The sequence below is a fragment of the Schistocerca gregaria genome, chromosome 7 (assembly GCF_023897955.1).
Source record: "Schistocerca gregaria isolate iqSchGreg1 chromosome 7, iqSchGreg1.2, whole genome shotgun sequence".
In the NCBI taxonomy this organism is placed as follows: domain Eukaryota; kingdom Metazoa; phylum Arthropoda; class Insecta; order Orthoptera; family Acrididae; genus Schistocerca; species Schistocerca gregaria.
Genome location: NC_064926.1, coordinates 47,857,876 through 47,877,271, shown reverse-complemented (window position 1 = coordinate 47,877,271; position 19,396 = coordinate 47,857,876). Strand labels below are relative to the sequence as shown.

Genomic DNA, 19,396 nt, shown 5'->3' with positions numbered 1-19,396 from the left:
CTGAAGCGCCTAGAACTGCTCGGCCACCCCGGCCGGCGCAATGTCGCAGACAGCCACATTTCTTACGAGGGGCTCCTCTTCACTCTCCCTCGTACACCAGGTTTTCAACGTGGCCCCAGAGGACGAAATCAACTAGAATGGGGTGGGGCGAGCTACTTGGCCCCTACGCATCCACGTTTTAGTGAACGACTGAAGCAAGCTTTCGTGAGCTCGAAATGCACAGTTAGCTGTAGATCCATTAACCGGTATGAGATATGCTCGAACCTGACATGGTATATCTTAACACAGCATGAGAAATACATCTCTAAAAGCAAGGCGCTGATCGAATCAAATGGAGAGGAAGGAGCTACGGACCTATGCCGCCCACCAGTTCACACCTAATCGCCTGTGATGGCTCCTCACAACAGTATCCTATGCATTCTCATTGGCCCATATGTAACTATTGCGACCGTCGATCATTTAATCTCTGATACAACTGGCTTCGTGTGTGAGAAGTAATCTGCTTGTCATTACCATTGCAACACCAGGAAGGATTCAAGAAATATTACTTGTGGTACATATGCAGTGTAGTTCCAAGAATATATGAGTGTATACGCGACTCCCAACTTTAGTAGCAACAACAGCTCTAGCGAGGCTGGGATCGATCTTCGACAGCTGGTACAGAAACGACGTTCCACGCTTCTTCGATTCAGTGCCAGACTGGTGCTTGCGCGTGGTGGTGCACCAGTCTCTCTGCAACCCATGTCCACACGTTTTCCATGGGCGAGAGATCTGCAGAACGTGTTGGCCGGGGCAACAAGGGAACAACGTCCATTGTCAGGTGAGTCAGAACGAACACAAGCAACATGCGGTTAGCGTTATCTTGCGGAAATATACACTACTGAACATTAAAATTGCTACACCACCAAGATGACGTGCTACAGACGCGAAATTTAACCGCCAGGAAGAAGAAGCTGTGATATGCAAATGATTAGCTTTTCAGAGCATTCACATGAGGTTGGCGCAGGTGGCGACACCTACAACGTGCTGACATGAGGAAAGTTTCCAACCGATTTCTCATACACAAACAGCAGTTGACCGGCGTTGCCTGGTTAAACGTTGTTGTTATGCCTCGTGTAAGGAGGAGAAATGCGTCCCATCACGTTTCCGACTTTGATAAAGGTCGGATTGTAGCCTATCGACATTGCGGTTTATCGTATCTTGACATTTCTGCTCGCGTTGGTCGAGATCCAATGACTGTTAGCAGTATATGGAATCAGTGGGTTCAGGAGAGTAATACGGAACGCCGTGCTGGATCCCAACGGCCTCGTATCACTAGCAGTCGAGATGAAAAATGTGTGTCAAATCTTATGGGACTAAACTACTAAGGTCAGCAGTCCCTAAGCTTACACACTACTTAACCTAAATTATCCTAAGGACAAACACATACACCCATCCCCGAGGGAGGACGCGAACCTCCGCAGGGACCAGCCGAGCAGTCGAGATGACAGGCATCTTATCCGCATAGCTGTAACGGACCGTGCAGCCACGTCTCCATCCCTGAGTCAACAGATGGGGAGACAACAACCATCTGCACGAACAGATCGACGTCGTTTGCAGCAGCACGGGCTACCAGCTCGGAGACCATGGCTGCATTTACCCTTGACGCTGCAACACAGACAGGAGCGCCTGCGATGGTGTACTCAACGACGAACCTGGGTGCACGAATGGCAAAACGTCATTTTTTCGGATGAATCCAGGTTCTGTTTACAGCATCATGATAGTCGCATCCATGTCTTGCGACATCGCGGTGAACGCACACTGGAAGTGTGTATTCGTCACCGCCATACTGGCGTATCACCCGGCGTGATAGTATGTGGTGCCAATGGTGGCCGAGCAACTGGCTCGTCACAATACGCCAATCACTACTCTTGATGAACTGTGGTATCGTGTTGAAGCTGCATGGGCAGCTGTACCTGTACACGCCATTCAAGCTGTGTTTGACTCAATGCCCAGGCGTATCAAGGCCGTTATTACGGCCAGAGCTAGTTGTTCTGGGTACTGGTTTCTCAGGATCTATGCATCCAAATTGCGTGGAAGTGTTATCAAATGTCAGCTCTAGTACAATATATTTGCCCAATGAATACCCGTTTATCATCTGCATATCTTCTTGGTGTAGCAAATTTTAATGGCCGGAAGTGTACATTGACGAAGATATCGAACATAGACATTAGCCAACCTCCATCAACATTCTAGAAGAGTAACGGCTGCTGTGCAGCTCACTAGGTGATAGTATTTTCTACCTAATGTCACCCAGTACCATCACATCAGGTGCTGCGCTTGTATGACAATGTCGAATGCGATATGCCGACGTTCGCTCTACTCACAGCGTCCATACATGAACACATCCATCGTGGTTCTGTGCCCAGAACTGGGACTGCTCTCAAATCACGGAGCGTAGCCGCACTCCTGTGTACAGTGTTGTCGGTAGGCGGGCTACTTTCGGCACGTCTCTCCCATCTGGTGTATCGCGCTCTATGCCGCAACAATGATGCACCTGCCGTCGCCGCAGTGTCTGCCAACATACCTGGCTACCTCCATACAAGCCCATTTCCTGAATTAACGTACTTGACGCTTTTTTGTGATCTCTCGTGGCCCGGTGAACAACACACGGCTGTTAAAAAGTATTTCAGGAATTTCAGAAGAGGTGTATCGCAGACAGAAAATACTGTGAAGAGTAGCCTGCTGGGAGAGAAAGTGGGAGGTAATGTTGTGTGGCGCTCTGCAATAAATTGTGTATTTGTGCTGTCTTTGGAAGAGTGATTCCAACAAGCAATAACTAGCATTTCTACTAGTGAAAGTCGTCTCTATTGCATCACTGCCACGGATGATTGATTTTACAGGCCTATGAGGTTTTGTAATACTACACTACAACACTTCAAGTGTGCTGCTGAAAGGTAGATATTATGGCACTTCTGTCTATTCAGTGTATCAGAGATATGTAGAGTATTCTGGAGTACTTTAGCATCCTCTTCAGCACTCCATCTGACAAGGCAAGCTATAATAGTTTTATTCTGTAGTAGTGTGTAGGAAATCTACACTGTTGTTCATTCAAATGGCTTGAAAGCCGTTTTGAATTAATACACTGACACCGAAAATTACAAGACGTGTAAAAAAAAGCACGAATCAGTAGATACTTCAGCTCTCCAAATTCCTGTTCGTAACAACTGTAATGATGTAGCTGCAAAACGCACCATATGAGATCCTGTAAACAGGTCATCTACTCTGTAATGTCGCGTTAAATTAGTTCCCGCCTGTAGATAGGCAATCCAGTGAACACACTTCCAAAACGGGCTGCTGCCATTGCCAATCCCAGGTAGCAGCCACTCCAGTGAGTTGCAACCTCGTGCTCTTCCGCGTCACAAACGGTGCCCACACTCAGCACTTGTAATGTGAATTAAGAACTCGGAGGGACGCTCTATTCGCTCACATATGAAGGGCTTATTTTAATAGTGGTACAAGTCCATTTTTGTTCATTCCGAGATAGAGAGTCCTAAACTTAAATGAGCTCATGTATATATACTTGAATATTTCCGGTATCTCAACTGCAGATTTTTGAGCGCTCATTTGACTTTAGGACTCTGTATCTCAGAATGAACAAAAATGGACTTGTACCACTATTGAAATAAGCCCTTCATAATATTACATACTACATATTATGTAGTTTTCACACAGTCGTCTTCTGAAATAATAGAGCTATATATTAATAATCCTGTAAGTATGTCCCTTCTGCCATTAGTTGCTTGGGCTCATTGAGGTAGTGCATGGCACTGAGTATTCCACCCCTGGACTATGTATTCCATATTTGAACGACTGACGAATGTTCCTGACCAACACATCCACCATTACCAACGGATTCCTGTTGTCCCTCTCAGCCCATTGACCTGCAACGCTCAGGCGGGAAAGCCAAACACCATCTTCCTACACTACAGAGCTCAACACATCCCAAGTCAATAAAAACCATATCATTGTTTCCTGTTTCCATTACCTGCAAAAACAGTCTTGGGAACTCAATGTGTGTCACGGGTCTCCTATGTGGATACATTTGCTCATCTGTACACGAAAATCACGTCTGCTAATTGCGAAACTGTGCTCAACGCCACTTCACTTAAAGAGATAGTTCTTACACTTCAACATTTCCATTCAGAGTGCTGTGTATACTTGAATGTTGTGCAGTGCATTACAGAAGTTGAATGTTGTGCAGTGCATTACAGAAGTTCTGTCTCAACTTCATGTGATTTTTTTTCCTATCCTAAATCACATCATTTTGTCTCGGAAGAAATCGAATATTCCCGGGACTTATACCGTGGTCGGATGGATTTCACATTAAAACCCAACGTTTCGTACCCAGCTGCGGAATTTATAGGCTTCAGTGTAGTCGTGCGAACTGCAGAAAGAACTGTCAGAAAAAAACTAGAAGAGCACAATTGCAACTCTTGAAGGAGAGAGATTAATAGATCAGCTGTTGTGGAACGTGATACGGAGCCAGGAGAGTACCACATTCATTTTGATAGGACTCAAGTACTCGCAGCCACAAATGGATACCATGAAAGGTTATAAAGAGAGTTCACAGATATTGTTAACCACCGCAGAAATTTCATTAGGAAGGAGGAAGGCGTGAAACTGAATGATACCTGGATCCCGGTACTAAAGAACATGTGTACGAGTCTTCAACCACTGGGTGATAGGAACAGCGGAAGACGGTAACCATGAACGGCCAACTTCCCCCGGGTTTTCAAGGGATGTGATATTAAGTCATTGCGCAGGAGCTCGTCGAAACGAAATTTTTCGCTGAAGTCTAGTAGTCAGCCAGGCTAACTGGACGGTCAAAGAAGCTGAGATCCTACATAAAAATTTCCTCTGCAGTTGAGAGCGAAACGTTGAGTTTAAGTGTGAAATCCATCCGATCACGGCGTAATAGCCCGGAATATGTTATTAACTATCACATTTCCAGCCGTGAACCATTACATTTCACAACAATTTCCTCTTCCATCACCCATGAAAGTTTATCATTACAGAAACATTCTGTGTTCTTAGTCACTGTATTTCTTAACAGACGTCGCTTTTCATCGTTTGCTGATCCATTTTTGGACACAGAAGGAGAGGGAGTCATCCCTACGCTTCCATAAGCGTCATGACGCTTTTTATCACATTATTATGGAAATATTGCAGGAAGCCAGTAGAAACGATTTACATTCTGTCTCACATATTGCATTATGGGACTTAACATCTGAGGTAATCAGTCGCCTAGACATAGAACTACTTAAACCTAACTAACCTAAGGACATCACACACATCCATGTCCGAGGCAGGATTCGAGCCTGCGACCGTAGCACCAGCGCGGTTCCGGACTTAAGCATCTAGAACCAGGTGAGGCATAAAGCTTTGTGTCATGCGGTCAAGGCGACACGAGTGGGCCTTCGACTCCAAAAGCCTATATCGATGATGTTTCTTTCAATGGTGCGCACACAGACACTTGTCGATGGCCCAGAGTTGATATCTGCAGCAATTTGCGGAACGGTTGCACTTCTGTCACTCTGAATTATTCCCTTCGGTCGTTGTTGGTCCCGTTTTTGCAGGATCTTTTTTCAGCCGCAGCGTTGTCAGAGATTTGATGTTACACCGGATTCCTGATATTAACGGTACAGTCGTAAAATGGTCGTATGGAAAATCCCCAATTCATCGCTACCGCGGAGATGCTGTGACCCATCGCTCGTGCACCGACTATAACAGCCCGTTCAAACTCAGTTATATCCTGTAGACCTTCCATTGTAGCAACAATAACCGATCTAACAACTGGCCAGACGTCTCATATAGGTTTTCCCGACCACAGCGCCGTATGCTCCCTTTTTGTATATCTCTTCATTTAAATACGCATGCCTATACCAGATTCTTTGGCGCTTCAGTGTATTTGTCACTGTGAATCCAAAGTTTCATTAGAATACAAAGTTCGTACTGCGCCTCTCCAAGAACAGGATACGTAAATAAGGAGCGTATTCTGGGTCTGGGTGCAGGAAGGACAGAGAAAAACAGTCATTGCTTCAATGGATTATTGTTATTATGGCTGAGAGAGAAACTATGTCTGGACAGAGAACTTACCTCTGAGGTCGACTAGTTCCTGGGCGCTGAACTCGGGTAGCCGCGAGATCCAGATGTTGTTGTTGATGCAGTCCTCCCAGACGCGTTCCTGCATCACCAGGGGTATCCGCCCTCCTCCGTGTAGATCGGGTGAGCAAACCAACCCCGCTGCAACACAGGCGGCACATGCACGTCAGGGGAACAAGTGTGCTTTTGGTTGAAAATAACTATTGACGAAAAACTCTTTAAAGGCATATTTGAAAACAAATTAAGGTGAGAGTAAAGCTACACCATATCAGTTATGATTCAACAAGCTATATATTGCTTTGATGGTTTAAAACGAAAGTAATGAAGTAAATACATATAGAAACCAGAATTTTTGCGTCAGAACCTCAGTGGCCACCCGTAAGATATCTCCCTAGATTTGTACAACTAAAAGATTAATACTAATATTCGAGAAATTTGACGCTAATCATCCATGTAATCTTAAGATTTAAAAAACATCTACGTTATAATCATAACACATCTTTTAAAATTCTGGCGCTGCCTTCTGTGCATGCACGCTTACAGTTGGTACCACTGTGGTCACACAAACTTCATTCAAAGCCGATCATCTCAGTTTCATTTGTCAGAGCCAGCGTAAACATGTCCCTAAATGCTGGAAGATTCAGGAACAGTAAAGAGCATGAGAGTGCAGAACGGAATGGAAACCACAGCATTAAGGATACAGGGTACTTATAAATGGTGGAAAAATCGATATTTTTATGACTTTATTAAATTCTATAGTCTTTCCTGATTACATTGATATATACATTATAGGGTTTCAAATGAAAAATGATCTGTACAAAACAAATTTTAAAGTTACGTTCATGCGTGTCGCCACGCCCCCCTTATTTATGTTACAGAAACCAGTATTATTTCGAAAAGAACTGTGAACTTTCTGTTTGCAGCGATTATACGTATGATACATTTTATATGTTGGTAACCATGCAGGTTTCCAGTGTCTGTAAATGATTATCTTTGCTAGTATTTACTTTTGTTCCGCTGAAGCAGATTGTTCACTTGTTTCTGAATGTTTGTTGCCCAAGTGCTACATATATTTCTGGAAGTGCATATCGTTTAGTGTGCCATAAATACGAACTATGCCACGCATGAAGAATTCCAATAAAGGGAAATTCCGTGGCAACCAGTTCACAAACAAGGCAAGCCACACTGTTGAAAGTAAGCTATGTATCAGTTCTTCCGGAAATAAATTCCCACATGGCACGCCTAGCGGTTATTCAAATTTTTATGTTAACAATTACGCTGTTTGTAGTGGATTTGTTGTTGTCGATGTGGGTATCTTATCTTCTTTGATAAAGGAAATGGCGAAAGGTAAACAGTGTGATGGTGTAGGCTGTCTGCAAATAGTTGAACAACAAAGTAGCAGGAAGGGTTTACCATCAAAATTAGTTGTTCTGTGTAGAGCCTGCAATAAATCTACCTCGAAAATGACTTCGAAAATTGTGCATAATTCATATGATGCGAATTTCAAGTTAGTGTATGCAATGCTTGCAATAGGAAAAGGACAAAAGGCTACTCAAACGTTTTGTCGTTTGATGGACTTTCCTCCTCCTCCCAGTAGGTTCAGCAAGTACATAAAAATACTTATAGGTGTCTTGACAGTTGTGTCTAAAGCATACATGAAACGTGCAGCAGAAAAAAACTGTAAATGTTGGTGGAACCAGGGACATGGCTGTTGCCCTTGATGGGACATGGCAACGTCGAGGACATCGTCCCTTGAATGGTGTTGTAAGTGCTGCTTCTCTGGAAAATAGAAAAGTTGTTGATGTTGAGTGCTTATCTAAGTACTGTCACACCTGCCCGGGTAGCTCTGAAGGACATATTGAACGTCAGTGATCTGAGAATTATGATGGCTGCAGTCGAGGTAAGGAGTGTGCTGGAGCTCTAAAAATATTTCCGAGGTTGGTGCTCGTTTATGACGTTAGATATACGAAGTGCCTTCGATGGAGACTCTAAAGATTTCAATAAAATTGATGAGTTCAATATTTATGGTGATACCTTTGTAACAAAACTGGAGTGTTGTGGACATGTGCAAAAGAGTACGGGTGTTAGATCGATGGAGCTACGAAGATAAAGGAAAGGAAAGCTGCTATCTGATGGAAAATCTCTGTTTGGCCGAGGCAGACTGACAGAAACTTAAATAGACCTTCTTCAGAGTTATTACGGACTGGCCATTAGACGAACGGCATCTCTGAATGATGTTACAGCAATGAGAAAAGCTGTATGGGCCACATACTTTCATAAGTTGTCCACAGATGACCACCCTGTTCACAGACTTTGCCCTAAAGGAGCAGCTTCTTGGAGTGGTTACCAAAAAGTATGGGAAAGTGATCAAATATACCATCATAATTATTCTCTTCCTGAGCCTGTTATGAATGAAATAAAACCAATTTTTAGAGACCTGAGTGACCTGTCTTGCTTAGTAAACTTCCTCATGGGGGCACTCAGAATATAAATGAAAGTTTCAACTATTGCATATGGGAAAGATTACCTAAGAATGATTTTGTAGGACTAAATACATTAAAAGTTGGTGTACTAGATGCACTGATATGTTTCAATGATAGAGTGATAGGAAGGTTGGAAGTACTGAGGAATTTAGGCATAAAATGTGGTTCTAATATGGAAGATCAAATGCTTGCGTGTGACAGACAATGGATGCATGAAGCTGAAAGATTCGCTCTTCAAATTACCAAAGAAGCTAGAAGCGCTAAAAAGATTGCCAAGAGGAAGCTTGAAGATGAAGAAATGCTGCAGGAATGAAGTCTATGCTTCAGTAACGTTCTGAGGCAGAGTTTAATTGGACTCATATCTTCATTCACAATTTCCCACAAGTTGTCAGAATTCAGGTACAAATATTTCTTGAAGTTCATAAAGCATTGCTATAATATTTTCTGTAACTTGCAATAGTCAATACTTATGTAATAGACCTAAGCTTTATTGCAGAATCAACTAAATTATAGGAAAAATAACATTTTTATAGGAAAGAAATTATAAAAATTAAAATGTAAGATGTGATATTTTTTATCCTTGTAATATACATGATGGTGGAATTAAATAGGTCTAGTACCTCAGCCATCATGTCATACATATCTGGTAAAAATTTGGTCTCCTTCAAATGTGTAACATTGAATTAAATGGTCTGTTGTGCGGGCCCTCTAACTGATAAGGAGCCGCTACGACACTGTCCTCTTTGAAGCAAAATAGCTCGCCATGAAAGGAGGACATAAAAAGCAGACTAGCATAGGCAAGAGAGCATTCCTGGCCAAGAGAAGTGTACTAGTATCAAACATAGGCCTTAATTTGTGGAAGAAATTTCTGACAATGTACGTTTCGAACTCAGCATTGTATTTTAGTGAACCATGGACAGTGGGAAAACTAGAACAGAAGAGAATCGAAGCGTTTGAGATGTGATGGTATGAGGGTAAGTCAATTACTATCCGCAAAGTAGTTATAGAACTTTGTTGTAATCACATAGGAAACTTACAAGAACAACATTTTTCGACATTGTCTCCTTGCATACGAACGCACTTGGCCCATCGATGTACAAGCTTCATGACGCCCTCATAAACGAAGGTTCTCGATTGATCTGAGAGCCAGGAATGCACCGCTTCTTTCACTGCTTCGTCCGAGGCAAATCGACGGCTCCTTAATACCTGTCTGAGTGGACCAAACAAGTGACAGAAGGGGCAAGGTCGGGACTATATGGAGGATGATCCAATACTTCTAATTTGAGTTTCGGAAGCGTTTCAGCAGTGTTGGCAGCAGTATGCGGACGGGAATTGTGGTGCAACAACAAAACATCTTTTGACTGCAATCCTCGGGGTTTGCTTCGGATTGCAGGCTTTAGCCTGGTAGCCTAAGCATCTCACTGTAACGTACACTGTTTATTGTTGTGCCCCTTTCCCCATAATGTTCCAGTACTTTACTTTGTGCATCCCAAAAAACTGCAAGCATCAGTTTTCCTGCGGATGGTTGGATCTTAAACTTCTTTTTGTATGGCGAATTTGGATGTTTCCTTTCCACACTCTGAGTTTACTCTCCGGCTCGTAATGATGGATCCATGTTTCGTCACAGTAATGATCCTGTCTAAGAAGTTCTCCCTTTCATTATCATAGCGATTCAAAAATTTTTGTAGCTGTCCAATCGCGTTTGTTTATGCAACTGTGTGAGTTGTTTTGCACAAACGTTATGAAACCCAAGTCTGTTGTGGATGATTTCGTAGGCAGAACCGTGACTGATTTGCTCATGATGTGCCACTTTGTCAATAGTTGATCGTCTGTCTAAGAAAATCATTTCACGTGAACGCTCAATGGCTTCTTCGTTTGTGGCGGTAAACGGTCGTCCGGCTCCTTCATCGTGCGTAAGACTTGCACGATCATTTAGGAATTATTGAATCCATTTGTAGACACTCCGTTCTGGCAAAACAATGTTCCAGCACCGTACCGAAAGTCTTCGATGAATTTCGGCCCCTGATACGACCTCCGACCACAAAAAACGGATCACTGGACGTTGCTCTTCTTTGGTGCAAATAGACAGCGGAGCAGGTATGATTAACAGCACGGCAGCAACTACGAAACTAACATATAAACTTGAAAATTGCAAAGATATAACAACAAATAAACAAAGCATATATCATCAACGTAAAACGACAGTGCTAACAAAATAAACAAAAATATAACGAAATTGAGGATAATAATTGACTTACCCTCGTACAGAGGAATGTAGAAAATGAGTTGGACTGACAAGATAAAGAATGAGGTGGTCCTCCGCAGAATCGGCAAAGAGAAGGACAAATGGAAAATAGGGTCAAGAAGAAGGGACAGGATGATAGTGTGTGTATTACATCAGGAAATAACCTTCATGGCACTAGAGAGAGGTGTAGAAGATAAAATTGTAGGAGAAGACAGAGATCTCAATACAACCAACAAACAATTGAGGACATAGGGTAATTGGTTCGTTTGGAGAGTCCCTTGACATGGGCTATAGGATATATATGCTACCCTGAGATGAAGAGTTTGGTGCACGAGATGAATCGTTTCCACCAACCACCATAGAGGCCTTCTGCTCTAGCCTCTACTATAGCAGAGGCTTGTCGACCACTGAATACATAAGCTTGTCGACCACTGAACCAAGTGCATTGCAGAGGAAACAGAATACGTTCATAAATAATTGCAAGTCAATCCACAGTTAAATTTTTTTAAATATATTGTAGATTAAATTTTTTATTCTTGCTTATAGTTTTTCAGATGAAACCACTTTTCCTGACTGGTTTATTATTCAACAGAATTACTACTGCATCAAGAATAGACAGTTTACGCTACTTTCTCATTATCAAGCCAACCTATATAAAAATTGTTTTAAAAAATGGGAAACTGGATCTTCAAACAGTAAAAAAAATTACCACTTAATGCAAAAACCACTCATGTTTTCAATAATATAGTAACAATAGGAGAAGTGTGGAGCTGCTAAAGTAATTTATTTGGTCCAGCATAGCAAGGATATTCTAGAGATTTCTAATGGTTGACTTACTAAACTTCCTGTATGTCAATGTAAATTCATGGAATGTTAATAGTAACAGTCACAGTACAAAGCTTTTTAAAAGATGAATGTAACTATTCACGAAATAATTTGATGCATTGTTTACGGTTTCAATACTTAAAAGAATAGTAGGGAGAGACTGGAATTTCGTGAAATATACCGATTTTAGTTTCAAAATAAAATACACTGACAGTTCACGTAATTTAATTTCTTTATAAAATTTGCAACCAGAGCTATGGGAACAGTAATATTCCTATTGGCAATAATGTGCAGTCAAATCCAAACTGGAAACAGTAATACCATCCCAGCGCTTAATTGTCTCCCTGGCATCACGATATTTGACTGCTGATATGTAAATGGTACATAATTACAATAATATCAGGACATGGGAATTTGCAAGGGTAGTAAATGAAGAGTGTAGCTGATGATCTAAGGACTATTTATAAAACACATACTGCAAAAGAATTCAGTACACTCAAAAAAAATTAAAATAGAATATATGCTCTAATAAGGTCACAGACTACTTGTTAAACATTTGTTTTACTAAATCAAATGTTTCCAAGCATTGGTTTATCACTGGGTTCAGAATAACAAACAAAGTTAGAGGAGACTATACTTAAAATTAAGGGACCCAGAATATTACAGGATTAAATCACATTAAAAATTAAATTTCAAAGTTTTAAACAACTGTAAAAAAACCTATATTTTAAAGGCAAAATACGATTCACAAACACTAAGATAAGAACTGTTTTAACACAAATATAACAGAAAACATAAATAGGAGAACAGACCAAATTTCTTGAATGGAAAGTAATTTACTGATGACATATTGTACACAAATATCGGACACTTTTCATGTTCGCTAGGGATAATTTTGATTATAAAATCTCCTTAGCGATTGATCTAGAGTTCCTAAGAGCATACACTAATTAGCTTGATAAAATTCAGCTATAACCTACATATCAAAAGAATTTCTTTATATGACCAGTTATCTGAATAATAAATGTTATAGTGATAATTATGAATTCAGTAGTAAAATAATCAAATATTAGTCAACTGATCCTTGTGGTATAGCAATTTATGTCACTAATTATCCCCTTTATGGGAATACTGTATTTCCACAGAGACACATAAAGATGGTGTCAAACCAGTTCACAAAGAACATAGTAAAGAGGTGAAGAGCAACAATATCCAAATACAGATTGGTCCACAATACAATTATCACCAGACTGAAATAAAAACTTACAATATCATGTACAATACTATTCATAAACACTTAGAACAGGAACAGAAATTACACTGACATTCTGGATTTCGAGAAGGTGACTATATTCGCCTTGACATGATACATTATTGTCAGCCAGTCAGAGATTTTTAGAATTGAAAATATTTGTAAATTAGCGAAGGGTTTTGCTTGTGTGAGCCACAATACGCTGAACAAAAGCTCACTAGAGTATAGCATAATCCACAATAGGTCTTAACATTATAAGAGAATTTGTTGTGCATCAATTACAACTTCACTCTGCACTGATAGGTATTCAGAATCTTACGAAATGGGCTTGGTGTAATGTTCGAACTTTCATCTTCCTTTGTCTGTAATATATATTAACCATTTCCAAGTTACTCTAGGATGAGATGTTTTTAGTTTTTCTTTCCTTTTTGAACATGTTGCATATATGTATAACCAAAAATCCAAATGATATAGTATTTGAAAATGGCAACAAATGGTTCACTGCAAATGCACTGTCATCAAATTTTTATAACCCTCTCAAATTTTAAATTCAGATGGTCTTTAGATCTTGAGGCCGCAAATAGATCACAACATGTGAGCAGTTTGGGATCCAGAGAAATAAAGGAACAAGTCAAGCAATACTCAGTCTATAATTTGTCACAGAAGCTAGATTCAAGAAAGATATACTTACGTTTATAGCATTTGTAGGCTTAGAAAAAGATTTTGACACTGTTCAATATAGTCTTCGGAATTCTGAAATTACTAGGGATAAAAATTACCTACTACACACACAGAAACCAGACTGTAATTATAACAGTGGAATGAAATGTGAGCGAAGCAGTAGTTGAAAATGGAGTAAGACAGGGTTGTAGCCTAACCCCAATGTTATCCTGTGCACTTCTAAAGTGCTAAAGAGAACCAGGGAGAAATTTGGAAAGCTAACTGAAGTTTAAGAAGAAGAAATAAAAACACAGACTCGATTATGATACTGTAAATTCTATCAGAGACAGTAAATTACTTCAAAGAAAATTGAGTGGAATGGATAGCACCTTGAAAAGATTAACATCAATGAAAGTAAAACAAAGATGATGGAATGTAATCGAGTTCAATCAGTGACTCTGATACAATTAGATTAGCAAATAACTGACAATAGCAAGAAAAGCCTTTTTTGGAAAAAAGAAATATGCTAATGCTGAACAAAAAATTAAATAGTAGGAAGTATTTTATAAATGTATTTGTCGGGAGTGTGGCATCATATAGAAGTGAAACTTAGACATTTAACTATTCAGACAAGAAAAGAATGTAAACTTTTGAAATGTGGTGTTACAGAAAACTGATGAAGATTAGATGGGTGAATCGAGTAGCTTATGATAAGGTACTGAACTAAATTAAGGAATACTGAAATTAATGGCGCAACCTGACTTCAAGAATGGATCAGTTCACAGGATACATTGTGAGGCATCAAGAAATCATCAACTTGATAATCCGTGGAACTCTGGAAAATTAATATTGTGGATGGAGACCAAGGCATGAGTACCCAAAGTAGATTCAAAGATGAAGGATGTACCACTGCAGCAGGTGTGCAAAGATGAAGGAATCTGCACATGATAGACAAATGTGGAGATCTGCATCAAACCGTCTTCTGACTGAAGACTGCAACAATAAGTATTGAGACACACAAGGTCTGGACTTACTGAAGTACCTTAGTTCAGCTACGTTTTCAGTGCATGTTTTTGCAGCTATAGAGGGTATAATTGGAAGAAATTATTTTATTCTGCATTTTTTCAATAACTAACACTACAGCATAATTTTTGGGAAGAGGTGAGAGCAGCAGGCTATGCTGATAGAGATAACATTTTCAGAATAAATAAATGATAGGGATGATAGTTAATGTTACACATTGAATGTCCTCTTGAAACCTGCTTTGTTCAAAAAAAATTTGTAACAGATTATAGAATGTCTTTTATCATAACCAGCACTGGAATGTCAGTTTCCTCATAATAAAACTACAAAGCGATAGTGTATTAGTAGCACCAATGACTATCCCTGCATAATCATCAACTCTTTAAGTTATTACAGAAAGTAGTCTGGCAAGTGAATGCACTTGTGTTCAACAACCTGACACAGTATATTATTTGTCTTAATAAGTGGAGTTGAAGAGTGGATGGACAACATTACATTTAGAAATTCTTATTGCTATGTCAAAGAGCATCTATGCAAGGATTTATATAACTACTTTATTAATTAATATTAATCTGTATTAGCAATATAAGATTACAGTACTTAATAGATTTAAGTCATTACATTGGACTACACTTAAATTAAATGTGAATCATTTAACCAGTTCTACTGGTAAAGAAGCAGATTTCTTATTGTTCAAGGTAATAAATTTATTGCATTATTTATGTTGGCAGCAGGGTCAAATGCAATAAGCACTGTATAGTAAAAAAAGTCAGATTAATGGAAACTTTTACACAGGGAGGTATAATTTCAAAACTGCTGATAGAAGAGCTGCAGGAAAAAAAATTGAATGTAAGAAAAAATGGCTCTGAGCACTATGGGACTGAACTTCTGAGGTCATTAGCCTCCTAGAACTTAGAACTAGTTAAACCAGGATTCGAACCTGCGACCATAGCGGTCTCGCGGTTCCAGACTGCAGTGCCTAGCACTGCATGGCCACTTCAGCCGGCTTGCATGTAAGAGAAAATGCTTATTTCATGTAGTTTATCTAAAACTGACATAATAAAGAGATATCATAAAAGTGTTGTTGTGAAACAAAGTGTATCTACACCAAACGAATCAAAACATAATATTCGAAATCACCCAAAAAAATATGAATCATATCTTTATAGTCTGTTAAATATGTTTAGTACAAGAAGTATATAATATATCATTAAAAGATAAAAATAAAATTCAGTTGCAAAGGATGAATTTTAGTTATTATTACAGCCTGTATAAGTAAAGATGGAATGTAGCAGATTAGTTACAGCTAACTGTTAACATAATATACAGAATTAGTTTCCTGCCATTGTTATACATCAGTTGCTGAACTACTCTGTCTAATAACTCTGGTAACATGTAGTATAATGACATGTGACTTACAAAAAATTGTAAGGCCCTTTCCGCCGCTTCTGAATCTTCAGTGGAATTGGTGGCTGGCAAGTAGAAGTTTGAGTTAAGAGCAATACTGATGTATCCTGTAAACAATGTAGTTTCCCAGCAGTTAAAATGTGTCCATTTCTTACAACCATAGCGCAGTTTTATTAAATTAGAAGTCTTAATGTACCAATTTGTTCAACAAAAACATGAAGACGGATCTTCGCTCTGAAGAAAAAACAAAATTAAAATCAATAACTTTTGAAACATATTACGTATTTGTAGTGCAATACAGAAGATTCCACGATGGAGTGTTCTAGATATCGCGTTTTCAATGGATATTTAATGCATCAATGGCTACAAACAGTTTTTTTTCTGCACAAAAGCCTCAAAATGACGCACGTTGTCTTAAGAAATAAGAAATAAAGTATGGCGAGTCGCCATCTGTTCTGCACCAGCCAGTGACACCACTGCGAATGGTGTGTCTTTGGGCAGACGTGGTTAGTAACAAATGAACGATTACAGAACAGTTTGTAAAGTGTAGAGTGCTCGACGGTACCTAATTCAAACGGTTAAAATTTAAGTCGTTACTTTCACAGGCCCACAGCTGGGACTGCCATCTTGCATTGGGTGCATCTGCAGCTGGTGACAAGGGCTTCCAGATGTCCCGATTTTCACAGAATGTCCCCGTATTAAGGGGTGTCTGTACCATCCCATGTAAGGCTTTCCCGGGGCACCAAATATCCCGACATTAAGGCTAACAATACCAGATACTAGTATAGCACGTATTCAGAAATGATCGAGTCATCAAAGTTCCGAAATGAGTTTCTGAATGCGTAGATGGCGCTAAACGAGAAAGAAATGTTCGACGAGCGGTGGCAGTCAGCCAGTGTACAACAAGGAGTCCTCGGCACATGCCCGAACGCCAAACTGGGTGACTTAAAGTTGTTATTTAATTAACACCACACCGTTGTTTTCTGCACAGTGGTTGAAAGTCTCTCTGCCTCCCTCTCGCCAATTAAGCGACAGCGATTTCTTTTGGCAGGCCAGTTAGCACCTTACTTGTGTTCCATAGTGGGAACTGCCTCTTGTGTCCGCCCACTTGTTCGTGTTGTGTTTTCACGTGTAATGAGATACACAAAATTCAAATAACAAAAAAATTTAAAAAACGCGGGAGGTAGGCGACTGTAAAATGTGTGCACAATGCCGTATCCATTATTTCAGTAGAAAAACTAAGTAACTGATAAAATATACAGCTGTTTCGAAAGACAATACGGGTAAATGAAAAGAATATGAATGAGGTTGAGTTGTGTTACTTAAGTGTGTTAGGTAACTACGCTAAGGAATCCAAACATTGATCCATATTAAAGTTCAAAGTTTAATTATAATTCCTATGAAATGCAAAGCATACAATACTTTATTATGCTTCCTTTTATTCATTTTTAATCCTTCAATATGCGGTTTTACTGTGTAAAGATTTTTTTGTATATAAGCTTAAGAATCATATGACATCTCAGGAAGACTAATGGAATACTAATAAGTGCAAATATTTTTTACTACAAGTCTAAATTTGTAATTTTGATGAACAGATCAGTATATTTGAGTGCAACAGTGTAAAAATTCTGCTCATAATGTATTGTAAGAAAATATTAATTTTATGATTGAAAATTTACATACATGCCAGGGTACCTGAGCGCTCTAACGCGCTGATTCCTGTACTCGGGTAGGCGCGCCGGCACCAGATCGAATCCGTCTGGCGGGTTAACGACGAGGGCCGGTGTGCCAGTCAGTCTGAATGTGGTTTTTAGGCGGTTTTCCACATCCTGATAGGTGAATACTGGGCTGATCCCCACGTTCCCCCTCAGTTACACACGTCGCAGACATTTGAAACACGTTTCCACTATTTCACGATTTACACTAGATGCAGACAGCTGGGGTACACTGATTCAATCCCTAGGGGTACAGTGTGGCGGCAGGAAGGGCATCTGGCCACCTGTAAAACTAACCTTGCCAATTCTGTTCTAACCACGCCGACCCTGCGATCGCTGCGGGACTATGGCGTAAGCGAAAGAAAAGAAAGAAATGATTGAAAATTTACATCTTAATATTGTGTCCTGAATTTTTAAGTCCTTGCTCCACAAATCTTTTAAACCACCAGCCCTTCAGTCATGATTTTCTACAAACTGGGTCTGCAACACTACAATGTGTCAAGTTGGTCTACTGTCAATGGGTGTTGCGGGTAGCAGAGTTAGCAAGCCTGGCCCCCACAAGAGCAGTTGTGTGGGGCAAAACCAGTCACGCAAAGTAGGCATCTCAAGCTCTGTCACATGCTTCCACAGAAGCAAAAACTACGCTCGGAGATAAAAATCGCTTCAGTGTTTTTGCTAACCAAAACTGACATCGTTTCATGTACTTCATGTTCGCTAAAGAGTACTAACTGCAATATTTAGGTACACTTATTACAGGGAAAGGAAATAGTTTGAAGCATAATGAAGTACAACATTGTATAATAGCAGACAACATACGCTGCCACACACGCTACTGTCAGATGGGTGGCATAGGCTCCAGATGAAAACAAGTGACTACCAGCCGACGCCTTCCGAATTGTACCGAATCGATCCCGGGGAGCCGAACGGCCGACTTAATCAGTTTAACTCCCTGTGGCGGTGACTCATCTCCTTGGGCGGCCCTGAACTGCTGGTCGTGCAGCCTGTAGGCCATGGCATGCGCACGCAGAATGCAGTGGGCCGCCGTGTAGACGCCGAAGCCGTGGGCGTCGATGGCCGGTGCGTTGGTGTCCGTGGAGCTGTAGCCGAACGCGATCGCCGTCGGCTCGTTGAACGTCACCCACCTCTTCACCTGTCACACACAGAAGCGGGAGCTCAGCCGGCTGACAAAAGTATTACGGGTGCCTCTATCTATACATGCGTACTCCGCAAGCCACCAGGCGCTAAATGGCAGAGCCTATCTTGTACCTCTACTACTCATTCTCTTTCCCATTCCGCTCGCAAATGCCAAGTGAAAGAAAGACGAACACCTATATATCTTCGTACAAGTCCTGATGACTCCTTTTGGGTTCACGGTCCTCACGCGAGATGTACATTGGTGGCAGCAGAATCGTTCTACGGTTAGTCTCAAATGCCACTTCTCTAAAATTCCCCAACAATATTTCACAAAAAGAACATCTTCTTCCCTCCAGCGATTCCCATTTAAATTCATTTCCGTAATACTTGCTGTTTGGTCAAATCAACAGGTAATATGTCTAGCAGCACTTCTCTCAATTACTTCGATGTATTTCTCTAATCCGTCCTGATGGTCATCCCAAATACTGGAGAAGTACTCAAGAATGTG

General features: G+C 40.4%; 1 protein-coding gene across 1 annotated transcript in view; it reads right to left on the bottom strand.

Moving 5' to 3' along the window:
* The window catches only part of LOC126281840 (cytosolic beta-glucosidase-like), a 62,420-nt gene that overhangs the window by 18,565 nt on the left and 24,459 nt on the right, over positions 1 to 19,396 (bottom strand). Inside the window, exons 3-4 of the mRNA XM_049981091.1 lie at positions 18,778 to 18,904; positions 6,139 to 6,285 (exon numbers count right to left, since the gene is read on the bottom strand). Coding sequence (XP_049837048.1) covers positions 6,139 to 6,285; positions 18,778 to 18,904 — 274 coding nt within the window. The remainder of the gene's footprint in view (positions 1 to 6,138; positions 6,286 to 18,777; positions 18,905 to 19,396) is intronic.